We start from the raw sequence: 16,947 nt of genomic DNA, 5'->3' as shown, positions 1-16,947 counted from the left end.
CCTGTGCACACCCTCTTACATACCCAACAAGGGATACAGCCTTCAGAACCCTGTGCGCGCCCAGTTCACAATATCTAGTGCTCTTTGCGCGCACACTAGACCTGGGGTACAACCCTCAGAACCCTTTCATTGGCCTACTCACACCATCTAGTAACCTGCACGCGCACACACACCAGATGAGGGGCGAAGCCTCAAAAACTCACCATAGGGCACCCTGTGCACACCATCTCACGCGTCAGATGAGGGATAGACGGTGCTAAAAGTGTAACTAAGTCGTTGAAATGTCACTCATAGTTACACTTGCGCTATGAAAATGTCACACATAGCAATCTGAAACCCCGGCAACTAAGCACCAGGGGTATTCACAGTACAGTGGGAGCGGACTACTTCCCTGACATCGTTTTCAGGATACCCATTAACCGCCGTCAGGCAGGCAATTAGAGCCAAATTTCAGGGGGGGACTGACAAATATTTCAGTGGGGGGTTAATTCTAAGAGTGGCTGTAAGAAGGGCTGAAAACATCACAGAAGCCTAATTTACATGTCAATGGTTGTTTAAAGACCTGTTAACCACTCGGGTGTGGCTGCAATCAGACGGTCGCCAGCCCGCAAAGCTGGGTCAGCCCGGGCGGTACTCTTGCTAAAGAGGTGAGGGAGGCATGGATGTCCTCTTGTGTAAAGGCTGGTGTAAGACTCAGAGGTTCAATAAGCGAGTAATTATTTATAGGGGTGCGTATAACTTAAGTACTTTGTTGTAGTGAAAGTTCACAGAGTTACAGCAAAATTATGCAAGATTACATAGAAAGACAAGAAGAGCGTCACCCTGCACCTCTAGCACTACATTATCGCAGAATGCCCCTCGCGACCAAAATGGACCGAGGATCCGAGTGTGCTTAGAAGATGGTACTAAACGCAACAGAGCAGAAACAGCAGTCGCGCTCTGTTTCTGTTCTTGCGGCAGGCATTTTTGCCCTACATCATTCAAAATTACGCTCCCTGGCATAATCACGTAACTTTCAGTAAATAGTCGGATTACTCTGTCGTAATTAAAATTTGGCCAGGCCTTGTTATTAAGCAAGTGGAATTGTCTCCAGGAGAAGATAATCTGTGCTTGAAATTGAGCAGCGAGAGAAACGTTGTCCTGCTGTGTTCCTGCCCCGTCAGACCCCAGGGCTACCAGGCATCTCCTGCCCCAGGCCCCCGTCTTGCACAGCTCATATCTGCCAGCCCCAGGCTGCATCGTCACTATTATTCCTCCGACTGTCGGCCCTCTAAGCTGGGCTGCCCTTCATGGTTATGAAGATAAAGGGTAGCCAAAGGTCGATCCTTTATGTGTAGGGTAAGAGCAGGCCTTTAGGTGGGCCGGGTCCTGCCGGTGATCAGCACTGACAGTTCTAAAAAGCAGATGCCCGTCTCAGCATCTGCCCAGACTCGAACCTGCGTTAGCAGCTCTGGCCATTACGCTGCACCCTCTCCCACAATAACGAAACCATGTTCGGTATTGTATACAACAAAGCACCAGTTGTTGCTTATTAGTCCTGGGTAGTTGTAGGTGTAATGTTACTTGTATTATATGCATCAGGATGCAATGATAGGAGCAGCAAAAACCAAGTCGGGCGGCACCCTATAATAAGACTGCCCTATTAAGAGCCCCTCCGCCCCCCCATTCCCCCACACACACAATTTTTTATCCCACTAAAGCCCTAGGTGCGAGTGGATGTGACTTGAGTTGTTATCTAACGCTTTCTTGTGTTTGCGTCAAGGTATGTTTTAAATAATTACTTTTTCAGTTAGGTTCGAGTCTGGGCGTCAGCTTAACATCCGGTGATTCTGGGCAGATCACTTAATCTCCATGGCAGAGCGGGCTGATATCTGAATGTTCTTGTAGTTCCCAAAGTTCCTTTACCTCAGTAGGAGCGCATACGTGCTGGAGTGCGTGCACTGGGCGGCCTCCATAGAGTGGCAGCGCGCGTGCACTGCGGAGCGGCGTGGGCTGCGCACGGGGCGGCTCAGACCGCGCCGCACGCTCTGCCATGCCTGCACCATGGGCTCTGGAGTGGCTGCGTGGGATAAGTGCTTTCAGATGTCGGCCGCAGATATTTTTGCTCGATCTTTTGCCAGCTCACCTTTCGGTGCATTCCACAGATACTTCATTTCCTGAACGCCATCCGAAATGAGAACATTGTGCGGACATTAAACCTGCATGAAACTTTCAGAAATCGCTCTGCCTGGTTTTGTAATTCTACCACCCCAGCACCCTCGAGACTACATTTTTGTATGTGCAGACCTGCAAAAAATGGACTAATCATCGGAACGCTAATAAGACGTGAGTGGGGCTTAGTTGTACTGGGAGGGGAGGGGGGGGGTCTCTGTATGTGTGTGCACGTGTGCGTCTGTCTCTGTGTGTGCGTGCCTTCGGCCAGCCTAAGTAACGCTGTGTGTGTGTGTGCGAGCGCAGTTTATACGTAAACGCGTCCACAGACCCCAATCGGCTCGTGCACCGGTCTGTCTCCCTTGAGAGGCATCTTGATGACAATAGGTCTCGAGAGCGAGAACTAAAAATCAAAATAAACGGTGCCAGATGGTGCAACAGCACTAGGTCAGTTCCCCATGTTTAAAGGAAACGCAGCAATCTAAATGCTGCATGTATGTAAAGCATTAGGCTAGGTAATCCAAGTAATGAGCATCTGTGTGATTGCATTAGGTGTCCCTGTTGGTCACAGTCTCCCAATACCTAATGAGGAATGATCCTGGGAATTGGGTAACAGGATTATGTTACTTTCAACGTGTGGCTGTAGATACAAATGCTCTTGACTGTAAAGCAGACTCCCCTGAGCGATGGCCAGCCGAACAGTGCAGTGGTTTGGAACAGGGTCATGAGGACAGTTTGACCCACCCTAGCTTGCTCTCTTGCCAGGATGTCCATACAGTAATGATCTGTAGATGTATGTGGCATGGAGCATGTGGCAGCTGTACAGATATCTGCTATGGATATGCACCCCAGAGTGTGGCCCTGGGTGGGAAGGTAGAATTCCTTTGTCTTTAGCATGACATGTCTGGATGTATTTAACAATCCATCTGGTGATCCCTGCCTTAGAAATGGCGCGGGCCTTTACGAGTCTGTGAAAAAGCCAGATAGTTGTGGCATCTTACGGAAGGGTTTGGTCCGGTCTATGTTGTACAAGAGAGTACATACAAAGGGCTGATCCACCGTCTGCAGATTCTTCAGAACTCTGCAGCGCGTTTTGTATTGGATCTTCCTAAAGCCTCCTCTGCCACCTCAGCCAGGAAGGAGCTTCATTGGCTTCCGGTACAGCACAGAATCGCCTTCAAAATTCTCTGTCTTACCCACAGAGCATTGATGGATGGTCCTGCTAGTGCCATTGGTTCCCTTCTTTCGCGTTACGTCCCCACAAGAAGCCTTCGCTCTGCTGGACTTTGTCAACTAGTTGTCCCCCGTGTTAAACTTGTCAGATGGGGAGCCAGAGCCTTTTCCGTCGTCGCTCCGCAGCTGTGGAATTCCTTCCCCACGGAAATAAAAACTCTCCCCTCTATCGAGTCTTTCAAAAAGGCTCTAAAAACCTATTTCTTTAAGAAGGCCTACTTATGATAAAATAGGACCAGGTAGGATGTAAGCTTCTGTATTTGATCTAGGCGCCTTGACGCCCACTGGGCTAAGTGTGCGCGTTACAAGAAACACCTCATTCATTCATTCATACATTCAATGTCCAGTGTGTGGGTGCTCTTTCAGCTACGGAGTGTGGTCTTGGCAAAAAGGCTGGGAGCTCAACAGTTCGACTAAGGTGGAAAGGTGAGACCACTGTAGGTAAGCGCTTAGCATTGGTTCTAAGAAGGACTCTGCGGCTGTGGACCTGAAGAAGGGTTCCTGCAGTGTGAAGGCCTTAATTCACTGAGGAGCCTGGGAGATGTGATTGCTGAGGAAATCAATCTTCCAAAAAAGGAACTGCAGAGTACATATTAGCAGATGCTCGAAAGGGGACCCTATAAATCTGGTGAGGATAATATTGAGATTCCAGACCGGGGCAAGAAACCACCTTGGTGGAATCGCTCGTTTAAGGCCTCTATGAACGCTTTAATTAGAGGGATTTGAAGAAGGAAGGGTGTTTCCAGCTCTGCATATATGCACTGATGGCAGCTAGGTGTAACAAAATGGATATGTAGGCTAATCCTGCCTTTTCTAAATGTAGGGGGTAAGAAATAATATATTGCACTGTAGGAGTAAAAGGGTTAATGTGGTTTGCAGTGTAGTAGTGGAGAAAACACTTTCCCTTTACCAGCATAGCAGGTGCACATAGTGGGTCTACACATGCACTCCTGAGGTAATCCAAGGCAATCAAACTCCAGGTTCTCAGGAGCCAAATTGCCAGATTAAGCGACTTGCAGTCTGGGAGCCTGACATTGCCAAGGCTGTGAGTGAGAAGGCACAGCTTGTTGGGGAGCCTTTTGTCCGATGCAATAGATATTTCGAGAAGGGTAGAGAACCATGGTTGTCCGGCCCGCGGTGTAGCCACCAAGGTGAGGGATGTTGGCCTCAGCTTCCTGATCACCTCCGTGTCAGTGGGAGAGGAGGGATAGTATACACAAATATTCTCAACCAGTTCATCCACGGAGCATTGCCCATTGATGGGAGTATGGAAATCTGGTAGCGAAGTTTGGACAGGCAGTATTTTCAAACGTGACGAAAAGGTTTATATCTGGGGTGCCCCACCTGTGAAAGTATGGGAGTAGGACTTGTGGGTGGAGTTCCCATTAAGGACTTGTTGTTGCGTCCTGCAGAGCAGGTCTGCAAAGTTGTTGTCCACTCCAGGCAGAGACTCTGCCAGGAGATGAACTCGGTGATGGATGGGGCAAGGACAACTCTGTTGCGCTACGACCGGCACCTGAGGCAAGTATGTACCCCCTTGTTTCAGCAGATGAAATATGATAGACATGTATGCACATGGTCTACCTTACCTTCAATCTGCAGAAGAAAGGATTTGAAAGCATGTTGAGCGGCGAACAGTTCCAAGCAATTGATGTGGAGACCCCGTAGATAAATAAAAATGTATAATACATATTTCTAAAGCACAACTTATCACCCCTTAAGGTTTCAAGGCGCAGTGGGCCGTTGTGGAGATTACATGAGCTATTGCCCAGAGTCACATGGTGCGGAAGTAAATTGCCGCCGGAGATCGAACCGTGAGCGCTGCGCTCTGGCCTCAGCCACTCTGTCACCTGCTCCACACCTAGATGAGGTGGCCACGAACCTTGGAATGTCACGTTGTTAAGATGTGCTCCCCAGCCGGCTAGCGATACTTCCATGGAAATGGGCTAGTAGGGGTTGGAGTGGTTCCAAGTGAGACTTTGTGGTGTTTACAGTGAACCGCAGGCTATGTAGGAAGGACACTAGTGCATGGGTATGAACGAGCCATTCCTGTCTGCTCGCACTCTTGATCAGTCAATCATCTAGGTAGGAGAAGACATTTCTCGCCTCCTGAGTTGAGCCGCTACCACTGCTATACACTTGGTGAAGGCACTTGGAGCTGTGGTGACGCCGAAGGGCAGCGCCATAAACTGGTAGTGTTTACCACTCACCATGAAGCGGTGGTAGCGCCGATGAGCTGGATGAATCAGGACGTGAAAGTAGGCGTCTTTCAGGCCCAGAATGGCCATGAAGTGACCTTGCTGCAGGAGGTGGATGACATCCTGTAGGGTGACCATGTGAAAGTGATGCATCGGCTGACAGGGCAAAGGTCCAGGTCGAAGGTCCAGGATTGGTCGGAGAGATCCGTCCTACTTGGGAATGAGGAAGTATTGGCAGTAGACGGTTTCGCCCTGGTGCTGCTGACTCTATGCCTCCTTTGGATAGGACCGTCTGCTCCTCTTGTAACAACGTGATGTGTTCTGGCTATGGGTGTGAGTGCGAGGGCGAAAGTTTGGTGGGGTTAATATGAACTCCAAGCAGTAGCCGTGTTCAAGGATTGCTAAGACCCGTCCGTGGTGATTTCCTCTCTTCGGAAAAGAAATCGCTGAGAGAGGGAGGCGGTGTGAGGTAAATCAGTTTTTGGCGGTAGGGATTCTCTTACTAGAGTGTACCTGCCTCGGCTCTTGGAGCCGTTCAAGGTAAATGAACCTTGAGTGAAACCCCTATCACCCTATGCTGACAATGGTTGGTACTGTCTTGGAAAGGAGCCGTTCCCAGAAGGAACCCGAAGGGCACCATTGCCGTGGCAGTTTCTTGATGTTTTCAAGCATGGCGTCAGCCTGGAGTCAATACAGGTGCTCCCCATGATCCCATCGCATGGCAGGTTGACAAGGTGCTATTGCACCTCTAGCTTGTAGCCAAGAGAGGCACCAAAGAATGACCGAGGTGTTCACTCCCCTGGCTGCTTTATCCGTCGCTTCCGGTCCTCACCCGATGGTTGCATTAGAGATCGCTCCTACCCTCCTTTGCGATACTGGTCAGGGAGATGCTGACGGAGCCGCTCCATCTCCTCCGTGGGCTCTATTAGAGTGAGAAAAAAGGCCTACGAAAGTGGCGACGCACCAGCGCCTGGTTGCACCCACCGTTACGCTCTTGCCCGCAGCATCAACCCGCTAGCTCTCCTTGTCGAGAGGCAGAGCATTACTCAGCACTAACAGGTATCCCTGGACTAAAGGATGGCTGAGGGTCAAGGTCGTAGAAGGGTCTTTTCTGGTTTCCCTGGCCTTGCTTTGGCGCTGAATAGAACTCGAAGGTGTTGGCAGGTTTGGCAAGGGCTTGACATTATTCACCCGGAAGGACGGTGCTCAGCTCTGATTTGTGCAGCTATTTTTGAACACTGATAATGGCTTGGGCATCAACAGTATTCACTGGAAACCAGGCAACTCATTCAGTGCTTCGTCCTGTTCCTATGTACAGAGCGGACTCGCCTTGCTGAAGAAATCTAGAGTTTGTGAAGAGGAGTTGGCCATTCTACTGTGGGCCCACCATCGGTCTCGATGCGATGCTGAGACAGAGTCTTTCAGCAGGGGACCGCTGAACCACAGTCACAGCGGCTCTTGTCATGGTCCTGCGAGAGGCGAAGCTTGCAGACAGCATGGAGGTTGGCCCAGGGGTATTTAAAATGGCATTACAGACAACTTTTAAAGGTGCCCATTCCAATACCTCGGGATCATTGTTATTTGCCAAAGGGTAATCCAGCACATGTGCCTGCTCGAAGGGCCCGAGGGCTGAGCGTGGATTAGGCACTGTTAGTACAAAAGCACTGAAGAGTCTTCTCGCACGGGATGGAAGGCAATGGACTCTGAGGCCGGGAGAGGAACCGACAGACTCCGAGACCAGGAGCACGCTGGACCACGACTGAACTCGATGGTGGAGAACAACAATCTAACAGGGGAGTCGGTGGCCATAAGCGTCTACAACGGGAGGAGGAGGCACTGAGACCTCGTGACTCAAAAGACTTCTTCTGAGAAAAACAAGTTGCAAATATCTGAGCCCAACACTAGATGGTAGAAGTATGCAGAGCATGTGTGTCTCCAGGCAGACACGCCACAGACATGATCAGCAGCAGAGCGTGTGCATCTACAGGCAGACATGCTACAAACATGATGTTTTAATGCCAACGTATCGTTCTCTTGCCAAACTCGAGTACTGACTGGTTAAAACCACTATGTAGCTCCTGCTGAGTTTAAAAATGGACCTAAATATCGATGCATCTTTAATTCATGACTCTCTGGTGTGAGACCCGTCTGAAGAAAAAGCAGAACTCAGTTACAAGGGACGTTCAACCCTTGCCTCGATGGACAAACGCCCTTAAGATGATGAGAGGGTCGAAACGCCACCATGGCTTCCCTGGAGCGATACCATCCATTAGGCAAGAGTAGAGTTAAGTAAGTTCGCAGATCCCGGCTCCCCTGGCCTCTCTGGACAGAGCTTTTTGAATCGGGGGGAGATAGGCTGCTGGACTTCTTTACTTCCATGGTCATCTAATCACGGGGAAAGTCCAAGTTAGGACATAATGGGCTCTGTTGTTGGCTGCACGGATCAGCTCCTGGAGGGAACTTTGTGTCACGATCAAACAGTCACAATTCTGCACTAGTGTCCAAAGAGAGAAGCGCTCTAAATGCTGCGCAGAACTCGTAAGGGATTCAACACTCATGAAATAGGGCTTCAGAGGAGGTTTCACAGCACCAAAGAGGCTGGACGTCCCTAGGTGCACGTGGAGAGAGCACATATGCTGGATGTACACCTTAAACATCAGTCCAAAAACAATATTCATGTTTGGAAAGAAAAGAGAAAATCAACAGGATTAATAAAAGAAAAGAGCACCCACTATGCAGACAGAGAAAAGGCAGCTGAAAACAATAGGTCAGAGAGGGTTGATGTCTTACGGCTTTCACTGTTTCAATGGTCTTCTTTCCAGCCAGCCCAGTTTCTCCTTGTGTCTCTCCTGCAACCTGGAAAAGACCAGACATAAGCACCTGTACCAAGCACACAGTGATGCACGTGATTCAAAACTCCCCACATGGAAGAAATACAGGGCACAACAAACGCTTCACATGAAGAATACCTGTTCATTGCATAGCACAACTCCCAATCAGATGGAGGAGACACGGAAAACAAGAGCCAATCACATGGGGGACAACAGATCACCAGAGCCCAACACCAGGAAGAGACAGGTCGCATGTCATCATGTGGAGAAGACATAGATCTCAAGCTCATGACAGGGAAGACACAGGCCACAAGACCCCAACACATGAGAGAGAAAGATAAGACAGCCCCATCACTTGATCACTAACGTCTATCACAAGGAGGAGGCATAGGTCACAGACTGATCCCAAGTAGTACACACTGATCGCAAGAGCAAATCAAATGGAGGAGGAAATACATCATCCGGAAGAGACACTCAACAAAATATCATCACAAGGATGATACATGGAGAGCAGGCTCATAACTTTGAGAAGCCACTTGCCAGAACATCTTGCCACAAGGAGAAGAAACAGGCACAGAGATCCTGTCACAGGGAGAAGAAACAGGTACAAAGATCCTGTCATATAGAGAAGAAACAGGTACAAAGATCCTGTCACAGGGAGAAGAAACCGGTACAAAGATCCTGTCGCAGGGAGAAGAAACAGGTACATGTCACATAGAGAAGAAACCGGTACAAAGATCCTGCCACATGGAGAAGAAACAGATACAAAGATCCTATCACATGGAGAAGAAACAGGTCAAAGATCCTGCCATATAGAGATGAAACTGGTACATGTCACATGGGGAAGAAACAGGTACACAGATTCTGCCACATAGAGAAGAAACAGGTACATGTCACATGGAGAAGAAACAGGTACGAAGATCGATCCACATGGAAAAGAAAGAGGTACAATGATCCTTCCACAAGGAGAAGAACCAGGTACAAAGACCCTCCCATATGGAGTAGAAACAGGTATAGAGATCCTGCCACATCAGGAAGAAACGGGTACAGAGATCCTGCCACATGGGGAAGAAACGGGTACAGAGATCCTGCCACATGGGGAAGAAATGGGTACAAAGATCCTGCCACATGGAGAAGAAACAGGTACAAAGATCCTGCTTAATGGAGAAGAAACAGGTAAAACGATCCTGCCACATGGAGTAGAAACAGGTACAAAGATCCTGTCACATGGAGAAGAAACAGGTACAGAGATCCTGCCACATGGAGAGGGAAACGGGTACAGAGATCCTGCCACATGGAGAAGAAACAGGTACAGAGATCCTATCACGTGGAGAAGAAACAGGTACAAAGATCCTGTCACATGGAGAGGAAACAGGTACAAAGATCCTGCCACATGGAGAAGAAACAGGCACATGTAACATGGGGAAGAAACAGGTACTAAGATCGTTCCACATGGAGAAGACACAGGTACAAAGATCCAGCCATATGGAGAAGAAACAGGTACAAAGATCCTGCCACATGGGGAAGAAACGGGTACAGAGATCCTGCCACATGGGGAAGAAACAGGTACAGAGATCCTGTCACGTGGAGAAGAAACAGGTACAGAGATCCTGCCACATGGAGAGGAAACAGGTACAAAGATCCTGCCACATGGAGAAGAAACAGGTACATGTAACATGGGGAAGAAACAGGTACTAAGATCGTGCCACATGGAGAAGACACAGGTAGAAAGATCCAGCCATATGGAGAAGAAACAGGTACAAAGATCCTGCCACATGGGGAAGAAACGGGTACAGAGATCACGCCACATGGGGAAGAAATGGGTACAAAGATCCTGCCACATGGAGAAGAAACAGGTCAAAAGATCCTGGCACATGGAGAGGAAACAGGTACAAAGATCCGGTCATATAGAGAGGAAACAGGTACATGTCACATGGAGAAGAAACAGGTACACAGATTCTGCCACATAGAGAAGAAACAGGTACATGTCACATGGAGAAGAAACAGGTACACAGATTCTGCCACATAGAGAAGAAACAGGTACATGTCACATGGAGAAGAAACAGGTACAAAGATCGATCCACATGGAAAAGAAAGAGGTACAATGATCCTTTCACAAGGAGAGGAACCAGGTACAAAGATCCTGCCACATGAGGAAGAAACAGGTACAAAGATCCTGCCACATGGGGAAGAAACGGGTACAGAGATCCTGCCACATTGGGAAGAAACGGGTACAGAGATCCTGCCACATGGGGAAGAAATGGGTACAAAGATCCTGCCACATGGAGAAGAAACAGGTACCAAGTTCCTGTCACATGGAAAAGAAACAGGTACAAAGATCCTGCCACAGGGGAAAGAAACAGGTACAAAGATCCTGCCAAATGGAGAAGAAATAGGTAAAACGATCCTGCCACATGGAGTAGAAACAGGTACAAAGATCCTGTCACATGGAGAAGAAACAGGTACAGAGATCCTGCCACATGGGGAAGAAATGGGTACAAAGATCCTGCCACATGGAGAAGAAACAGGTACAAAGTTCCTGTCACAGGCAGAAGAAACAGGTACAAAGATCGATCCACATGGAAAAGAAAGAGGTTCAATGATCCTTCCACAAGGAGAAGAACCAGGTACAAAGACCCTGCCATATGGAGTAGAAACAGGTACAAAGATCCTGCCACATGAGGAAGAAACAGGTACAAAGATCCTGCCACATGGGGAAGAAACGGGTACAGAGATCCTGCCACATTGGGAAGAAACGGGTACAGAGATCCTGCCACATGGGGAAGAAATGGGTACAAAGATCCTGCCACATGGAGAAGAAACAGGTACAAAGTTCCTGTCACATGGAAAAGAAACAGGTACAAAGATCCTGCCACATGGGAAAGAAACAGGTACAAAGATCCTGCCAAATGGAGAAGAAACAGGTAAAACGATCCTGCCACATGGAGTAGAAACAGGTACAAAGATCCTGTCACATGGAGAAGAAACAGGTACAGAGATACTGCCACATGGAGAAGAAACAGGTACAGAGATCCTGCCACATGGAGAGGGAAACAGGTACAGAGATCCTGCCACATGGAGAGGGAAACGGGTACAGAGATCCTGCCACATGGAGAAGAAACAGGTACAGAGATCCTGTCACGTGGAGAAGAAACAGGTACAGAGATCCTGCCACATGGAGAGGAAACAGGTACAAAGATCCTGCCACATGGAGAAGAAACAGGTACATGTAACATGGGGAAGAAACAGGTACTAAGATCGTGCCACATGGAGAAGACACAGGTACAAAGATCCAGCCATATGGAGAAGAAACAGGTACAAAGATCCTGCCATATGGAGAAGAAACAGGTACAAAGATTCTGTCATATGGAGATGAAACAGGTACAAAGATCCTGTCATATGGAGATGAAACAGGTACAAAGATTCTGTCATATGGAGATGAAACCGGTACAAAGATCCTGTCATATGGAGATGACACAGGTACAAAGATCCTGTCAATGAACAGGTACAAAGATACTGTCATATGGAGATGAAACAGGTACAAAGATCCTGTCAATGAACAGGTACAAAGATTCCGTCATTATGGAGAAGAAACAGGTACAAAGATTCTGTCATATGGAGATGAAACAGGTACAAAGATCCTGTCATATGGAGATGAAACAGGTACAAAGATCCTGTCAATGAACAGGTACAAAGATCATGTCATTATGGAGAAGAAACAGGTACAAAGTTCCTGCCACATGGAGAAGACACAGGCCAGAAGCTTGTCACATGTAAGCATACAGACTGCAGGCTCATCACGTGGAGGAAACACAGCTCAGAAGATCACTTCTCATAGAGGAGACACAGGTCAGCAGACACAGGCTCTTCGAAGGAGGACACTGTTCCATCACAAAAGGCAAATCACTCCAAAACACCCAAACACACAGGAGATCCCGGCTTTTCTGGTGGCACATTCTTGTTGTTCCAGGTAACGGCGTAGACATGCAGATACACCTGAGAATTCATATTTTCCAAAGACCAAATAACTATACAATAATAGTGAGACACAATTTCCCAATTTTCACCTTCAAGCAACACACATCCCCTTCAAAGCCTCATATTATACATGGTTTTAAAAAACAGTGAGGCGAGGTACTGTAACATAGCACAGGATTCCCACCACCAGCAACTGGGACCATCGGTTCCTACTGATATCTTTAAGAAAGTTATGATAAGGAGCACAGATATTAGAAGTGGCCATTACAAGAAGGAGGCGTGGCAACAGGGTGTTTCAACAGAAGGCGAGCCAAGGAGTCACATGTCCTTCACAATGACAGCACACAGACCACCTTAGGCATGACAAGGAGAACATACACACAGCCCTAACCTCCCATAACAATGACAGCACACAGACCCTAAATTCCCATTAAGGTGAGAGCACACAGACCATCTTAGGCATGACACAGAGACCACACAAACAGTCCTCACCTCCCATAACAATGACAGCAAACCGACCCCTAAAGTCTCATTTAAGGGCGGCACAAGGACCCTACTTGCCCATCAAGGTGAGAGCACACAGACCTCACCTGCCCATCAAAGCGAGAGCACAAACACCCCACCTGCCCATCACACGTCTGAAATGCCCCTTATTTGTGGGTAATCTGGGTGTACAAGTCCTTGCCTGGTGAAGCTGGGTACAAGAAATGCCAGACTTCCAGTCACAGAAGCCATTCTATAAAGATATACAGAATTACGCATGTCTATCCTTCTCTAATTTCAAAAGCATCAGAGTCCGACATAAGTGGACAGTCACTTACCACAGGCTCGCCGCCCTTCGACACACTCTCTTCGAACTCTGCTTCCCTCTGCTGTAAAGAGATAAAAAGAAACCCAGCATCACCGACATGATCACGCAGCACGGCGCGCCCAAGCCATGAGGGACGGGACACAGTAAAGGTGAATGGAGGACCCGAGGGACTGAATAGGGTCTATGGCTAGAGCACTTAGGGAAAACCTCAGGAGAGCACAGCAGGTGGGAAAGGAGCACGTGTGCCAGAAAAGCTCTAGGCCTACGGGTTATTGGTGCGGATGGGCAGCCCGGCTAGAGCTGTGAAATCAACCACTCTGAAATAGATGGGAGTCGAAGTGAAGCTCTGACAGAGGGAAAATGAAATACTGGCATGTGAGGAGGTGCAGCTGCGATGCTTTGCACGAGTAAAGAAGCAAGGGTGCGGGCACTACATCTCTGGTGCAGCTGCGAGACAGGTGCAAGAGTGCTTCTTAAGAGGGAGAGCCGTAGCAGTGAGTTCACTACTGCACTAGTAATGGTGTTTAAAGACAGCAATCAAAGCACTGCCACAGCACGGTAGGGTCAGTCACACCGTTAACTACAGATCTGTGGCATATGAAGGGGGGCAGGGCGGGCATGGTGATTGCGCAGGACAGTTCAAGAGTGTTGTTACCCAGCAGCAGGGACGCCTCCCTTCCTTACTAACTTATGCTCTTCTCTTACCACGCCCTACTCTTCCTGCCCTCATGTCCTCTTCTCTTCGTAACTGTACCCTTCCCCCCCTTGTTTCATGCTCCACCTCCTCACCTTACCCTCTTTTCTTCCTTACCGTACACTTCCACACCCTTATTTCACGCTCCTACTCCTCTGCTTACCATCTCGCGCTCTTCTCTTCCTTACCCTTACCACGCTCATCCTCCTCCTCTCCTTACCACGCTCCTCCTCCTCCTCCTCTCCTTACCACGCTCCTTCTCCTCCTACTATCCTTACCATGCTCCATCTCCTCCTTACCATGCTCCTCCTCCTCTTTTTACCACGCTCCTCCTCCTCTCCTTACCCTTACCACGGTCCTCCTCTCCTCACCATGCTCTTCCTCCTCGCCTTACCCATACCACACTCCTCCTCTCCTTACCATGCTCTTCCTCCTCTCCTTACCCCACTCTAACCCCTCTCCTTACCATGCTCCTCCTCCTCTCCTCACCATGCTCCTCCTCCTCTCCTTACGGTTCCCACGCTCCTCCTGATCTCCTTACCCTTAGCAGACTCCTTCTCCTCACCGCACTCCTCTCCTTACTCTTACCACGCTCCTCCTCTGCTTACCATCTCACGCTCCTCTTCCAGGATGAGCGGCTCCCGTGTTCGCTCCCAGAGACGCAGCGACTTGTCATGGGAGGCAGACACTATGTGGTCCCCATTAGGACTGATTGCCAAACACCAGACCTCGAGGTGATGTCCCTGCAAAATAAAGAAGACCCTGTCAGCACAAGGGGAAAGACAACCTAAGGTAAGCAGGTGCTACCCCAACACCCAGGGGCACAAACAAGAAAGCCGTATTCACAGGACATATTTATATAGCTGACTTGCCACAGACGGCAGTGGAGCGCTGTAGAGAGAAGGTAGCACCGAGACATGTGGGCTACAGAAGCACAGGTTGACATTCACTTACACTTTGGATAATATGTGGAGTACAAGGCAGGGATGTGTATTTATGTTCATACCAAACAGGGGTTGTGAAAGTGGCGCAGTGAATAAATTAACATGGGCTTGCTATAGCACATCAGCGACCTCAGAGGTATCCCGGCACTGTATCAGGGTGCAGAGAAATTACCATGTGACAGATGTAGCAAAGAGCCAGGTGTTACTGGCTTTCCTAAAAGCCTTTGGTATCTCAGTTTTCAAAGAAACCTTAGCAAGGAATTCAGAGTGTGCACCACCAGAAGCTAAAAGATTACCCCTCATAGCACGATCTTTCGATACGACTGACGACAAAAGGATCAGAGTCAGAGAAACGAAGAATGTGAGCTGGCCTGTGTTTCACCAGATGCTTGTGAATGAATCGAGGCTGGTTTGGGTTAAGGCTTGATGGCACAGATATGTTTTAGAAAGTGCTTCTGTGAATGGGGAGCCAGTGCTAATGAGTCAAACGTTGAATTATATGTCCTGAGTGAGGCAGATTTAGGATGTTGTCAGATTGCGCATTCTCAATCCTCTGAAGTCGCTTTGTCAAGTAGTGCGTGAGCCCTAGCTAGACAAAATTGCAGTAATCTAATCTGGATGCCACAAGAGCTAAAATAAATTGGTTTCCGAAAGGACACTGGAAGGCTGGGAAGAATTTTCATAGAGCATGCAGTAGCAAAGAACAAGAGACAGAGTTTAGAAATTCCGGTTCAGAGATGAGAAGCGGTCAGAAATATTGCCCAATTTTCATTAATGAGTTGGGGCTTTAGTTATACACAGGTCACCAGGTGTCAAAGGGAGGAGATGAAGCCTGTTTTATTAGCATTTAATTTATGTTGGTTTATGTCCAAACTAAAATCAGACTTGTAGATGCAAGAGAGGACTAGGATGAGCCGAAGTTCTATAAACTGGGCATTAGTGTGTGCGCATTTAGATATACATTGTCTGTTGCTGGAGGTCACTCATATGGATGTCTTGCTCAGATTAGGGGATGAGGGAATGATTCTAGTGAGTGAAGATATAAAAGGGTGAGAGCGTTCTCTCTGCTGCTCCTCAGCAGCATCACTCTTTACAGCGGGCAACATGACAGTGAACAGTGTAGGAGAGGGGTAAGCTGCTTTCATGATGTAGAAGGTTTGAAGGGCTTGCAAAGTGATCTGATCTCACGTGTGCTGGAATTGAGAGCCCGTAAAGATCCAGGAGAGCGGGTTGGTTTAGTTTTCGTAACTAAGCTTGCGACATTATTGAAGCCTTTGGTCAAGGGAACAGATGGACACTGGGAAGCCATCGAGCAGGACGAAGTCCTGAAATATGAGAGGGCATTCCTCGGCAGGAAGAAACTACTGATGGGAAGACAGGTTTAATCTGTATAGGACCCTTAGCGGATACAAATCAACCTGGGATTTCTTCTTTGAACACTCTTGGGACAGGCTGAAATCTGTGTAGGTCCAGGTGCTTGGCTGATAGCAACAATGTGTAAGAAAGTCCTCAACTTGCATGTTGTTCAGAAAAGTAGGACATTGGGGCTTCCGCATCGGAAGAGAAACAGAGGTACTTTGTGGAGCACAGCTGATTTGGATAAGTCGGTCAGAAAGAAACTAGCTGCCTGCAATACCAATTTTGCAGCTCAAAACTCTTCTGGAATTGCATGCTGCACATTATTCCACAACCTCCGTGTAGGAAGCTGGCTCTGCATATAATATCACTAGGTGGTTAGACCGTGCACAGAGTCAAGGGGTTCCCCAAAAGTGACCATGGCTCAATGTAAATCAAAAAGTGCTCTATTAGTGGTAGTAGGCCGTGCAACCTTAGGCCTAACACAGAGGAGAGTTAGACATTTATTGCACAACAGTGATCAATAATGGACACATCACTCAAGAAGGAGATCCACACCAATTTTATAAAAAGTTTACTTTGTTTGGACTTTATTTTAAGACCCAGGTCTTCATAATCGGGTAAGTACGTTTTTAATGAAAAATACTTTTCACTTTGGGAAAAAAAAACGACAAACTTTTTAACATAGTCCACTATCATCCTATGGGGAAAACAATATTGTGGTTAAACAACTAAGTACTGAACTTACAAT

The 16,947-nt window shown here is 48.1% G+C and overlaps 1 protein-coding gene across 1 annotated transcript in view; it reads right to left on the bottom strand.

Moving 5' to 3' along the window:
- The window catches only part of WDR3 (WD repeat domain 3), a 180,737-nt gene that overhangs the window by 49,958 nt on the left and 113,832 nt on the right, over positions 1–16,947 (bottom strand). The window contains exons 19-21 of the mRNA XM_086935837.1: positions 14,505–14,639; positions 13,213–13,263; positions 8,373–8,438 (exon numbers count right to left, since the gene is read on the bottom strand). Of these exons, the coding sequence (XP_086791963.1) occupies positions 8,373–8,438; positions 13,213–13,263; positions 14,505–14,639 (252 nt within the window). The remainder of the gene's footprint in view (positions 1–8,372; positions 8,439–13,212; positions 13,264–14,504; positions 14,640–16,947) is intronic.

This window comes from Lissotriton vulgaris, chromosome 8, assembly GCF_964263255.1.
Source record: "Lissotriton vulgaris chromosome 8, aLisVul1.2, whole genome shotgun sequence".
In the NCBI taxonomy this organism is placed as follows: Eukaryota; Metazoa; Chordata; class Amphibia; order Caudata; family Salamandridae; genus Lissotriton; species Lissotriton vulgaris.
The sequence above is the reverse complement of the archived record's forward strand: the minus strand, read 5'-3'. Positions and strand labels throughout refer to the sequence as shown.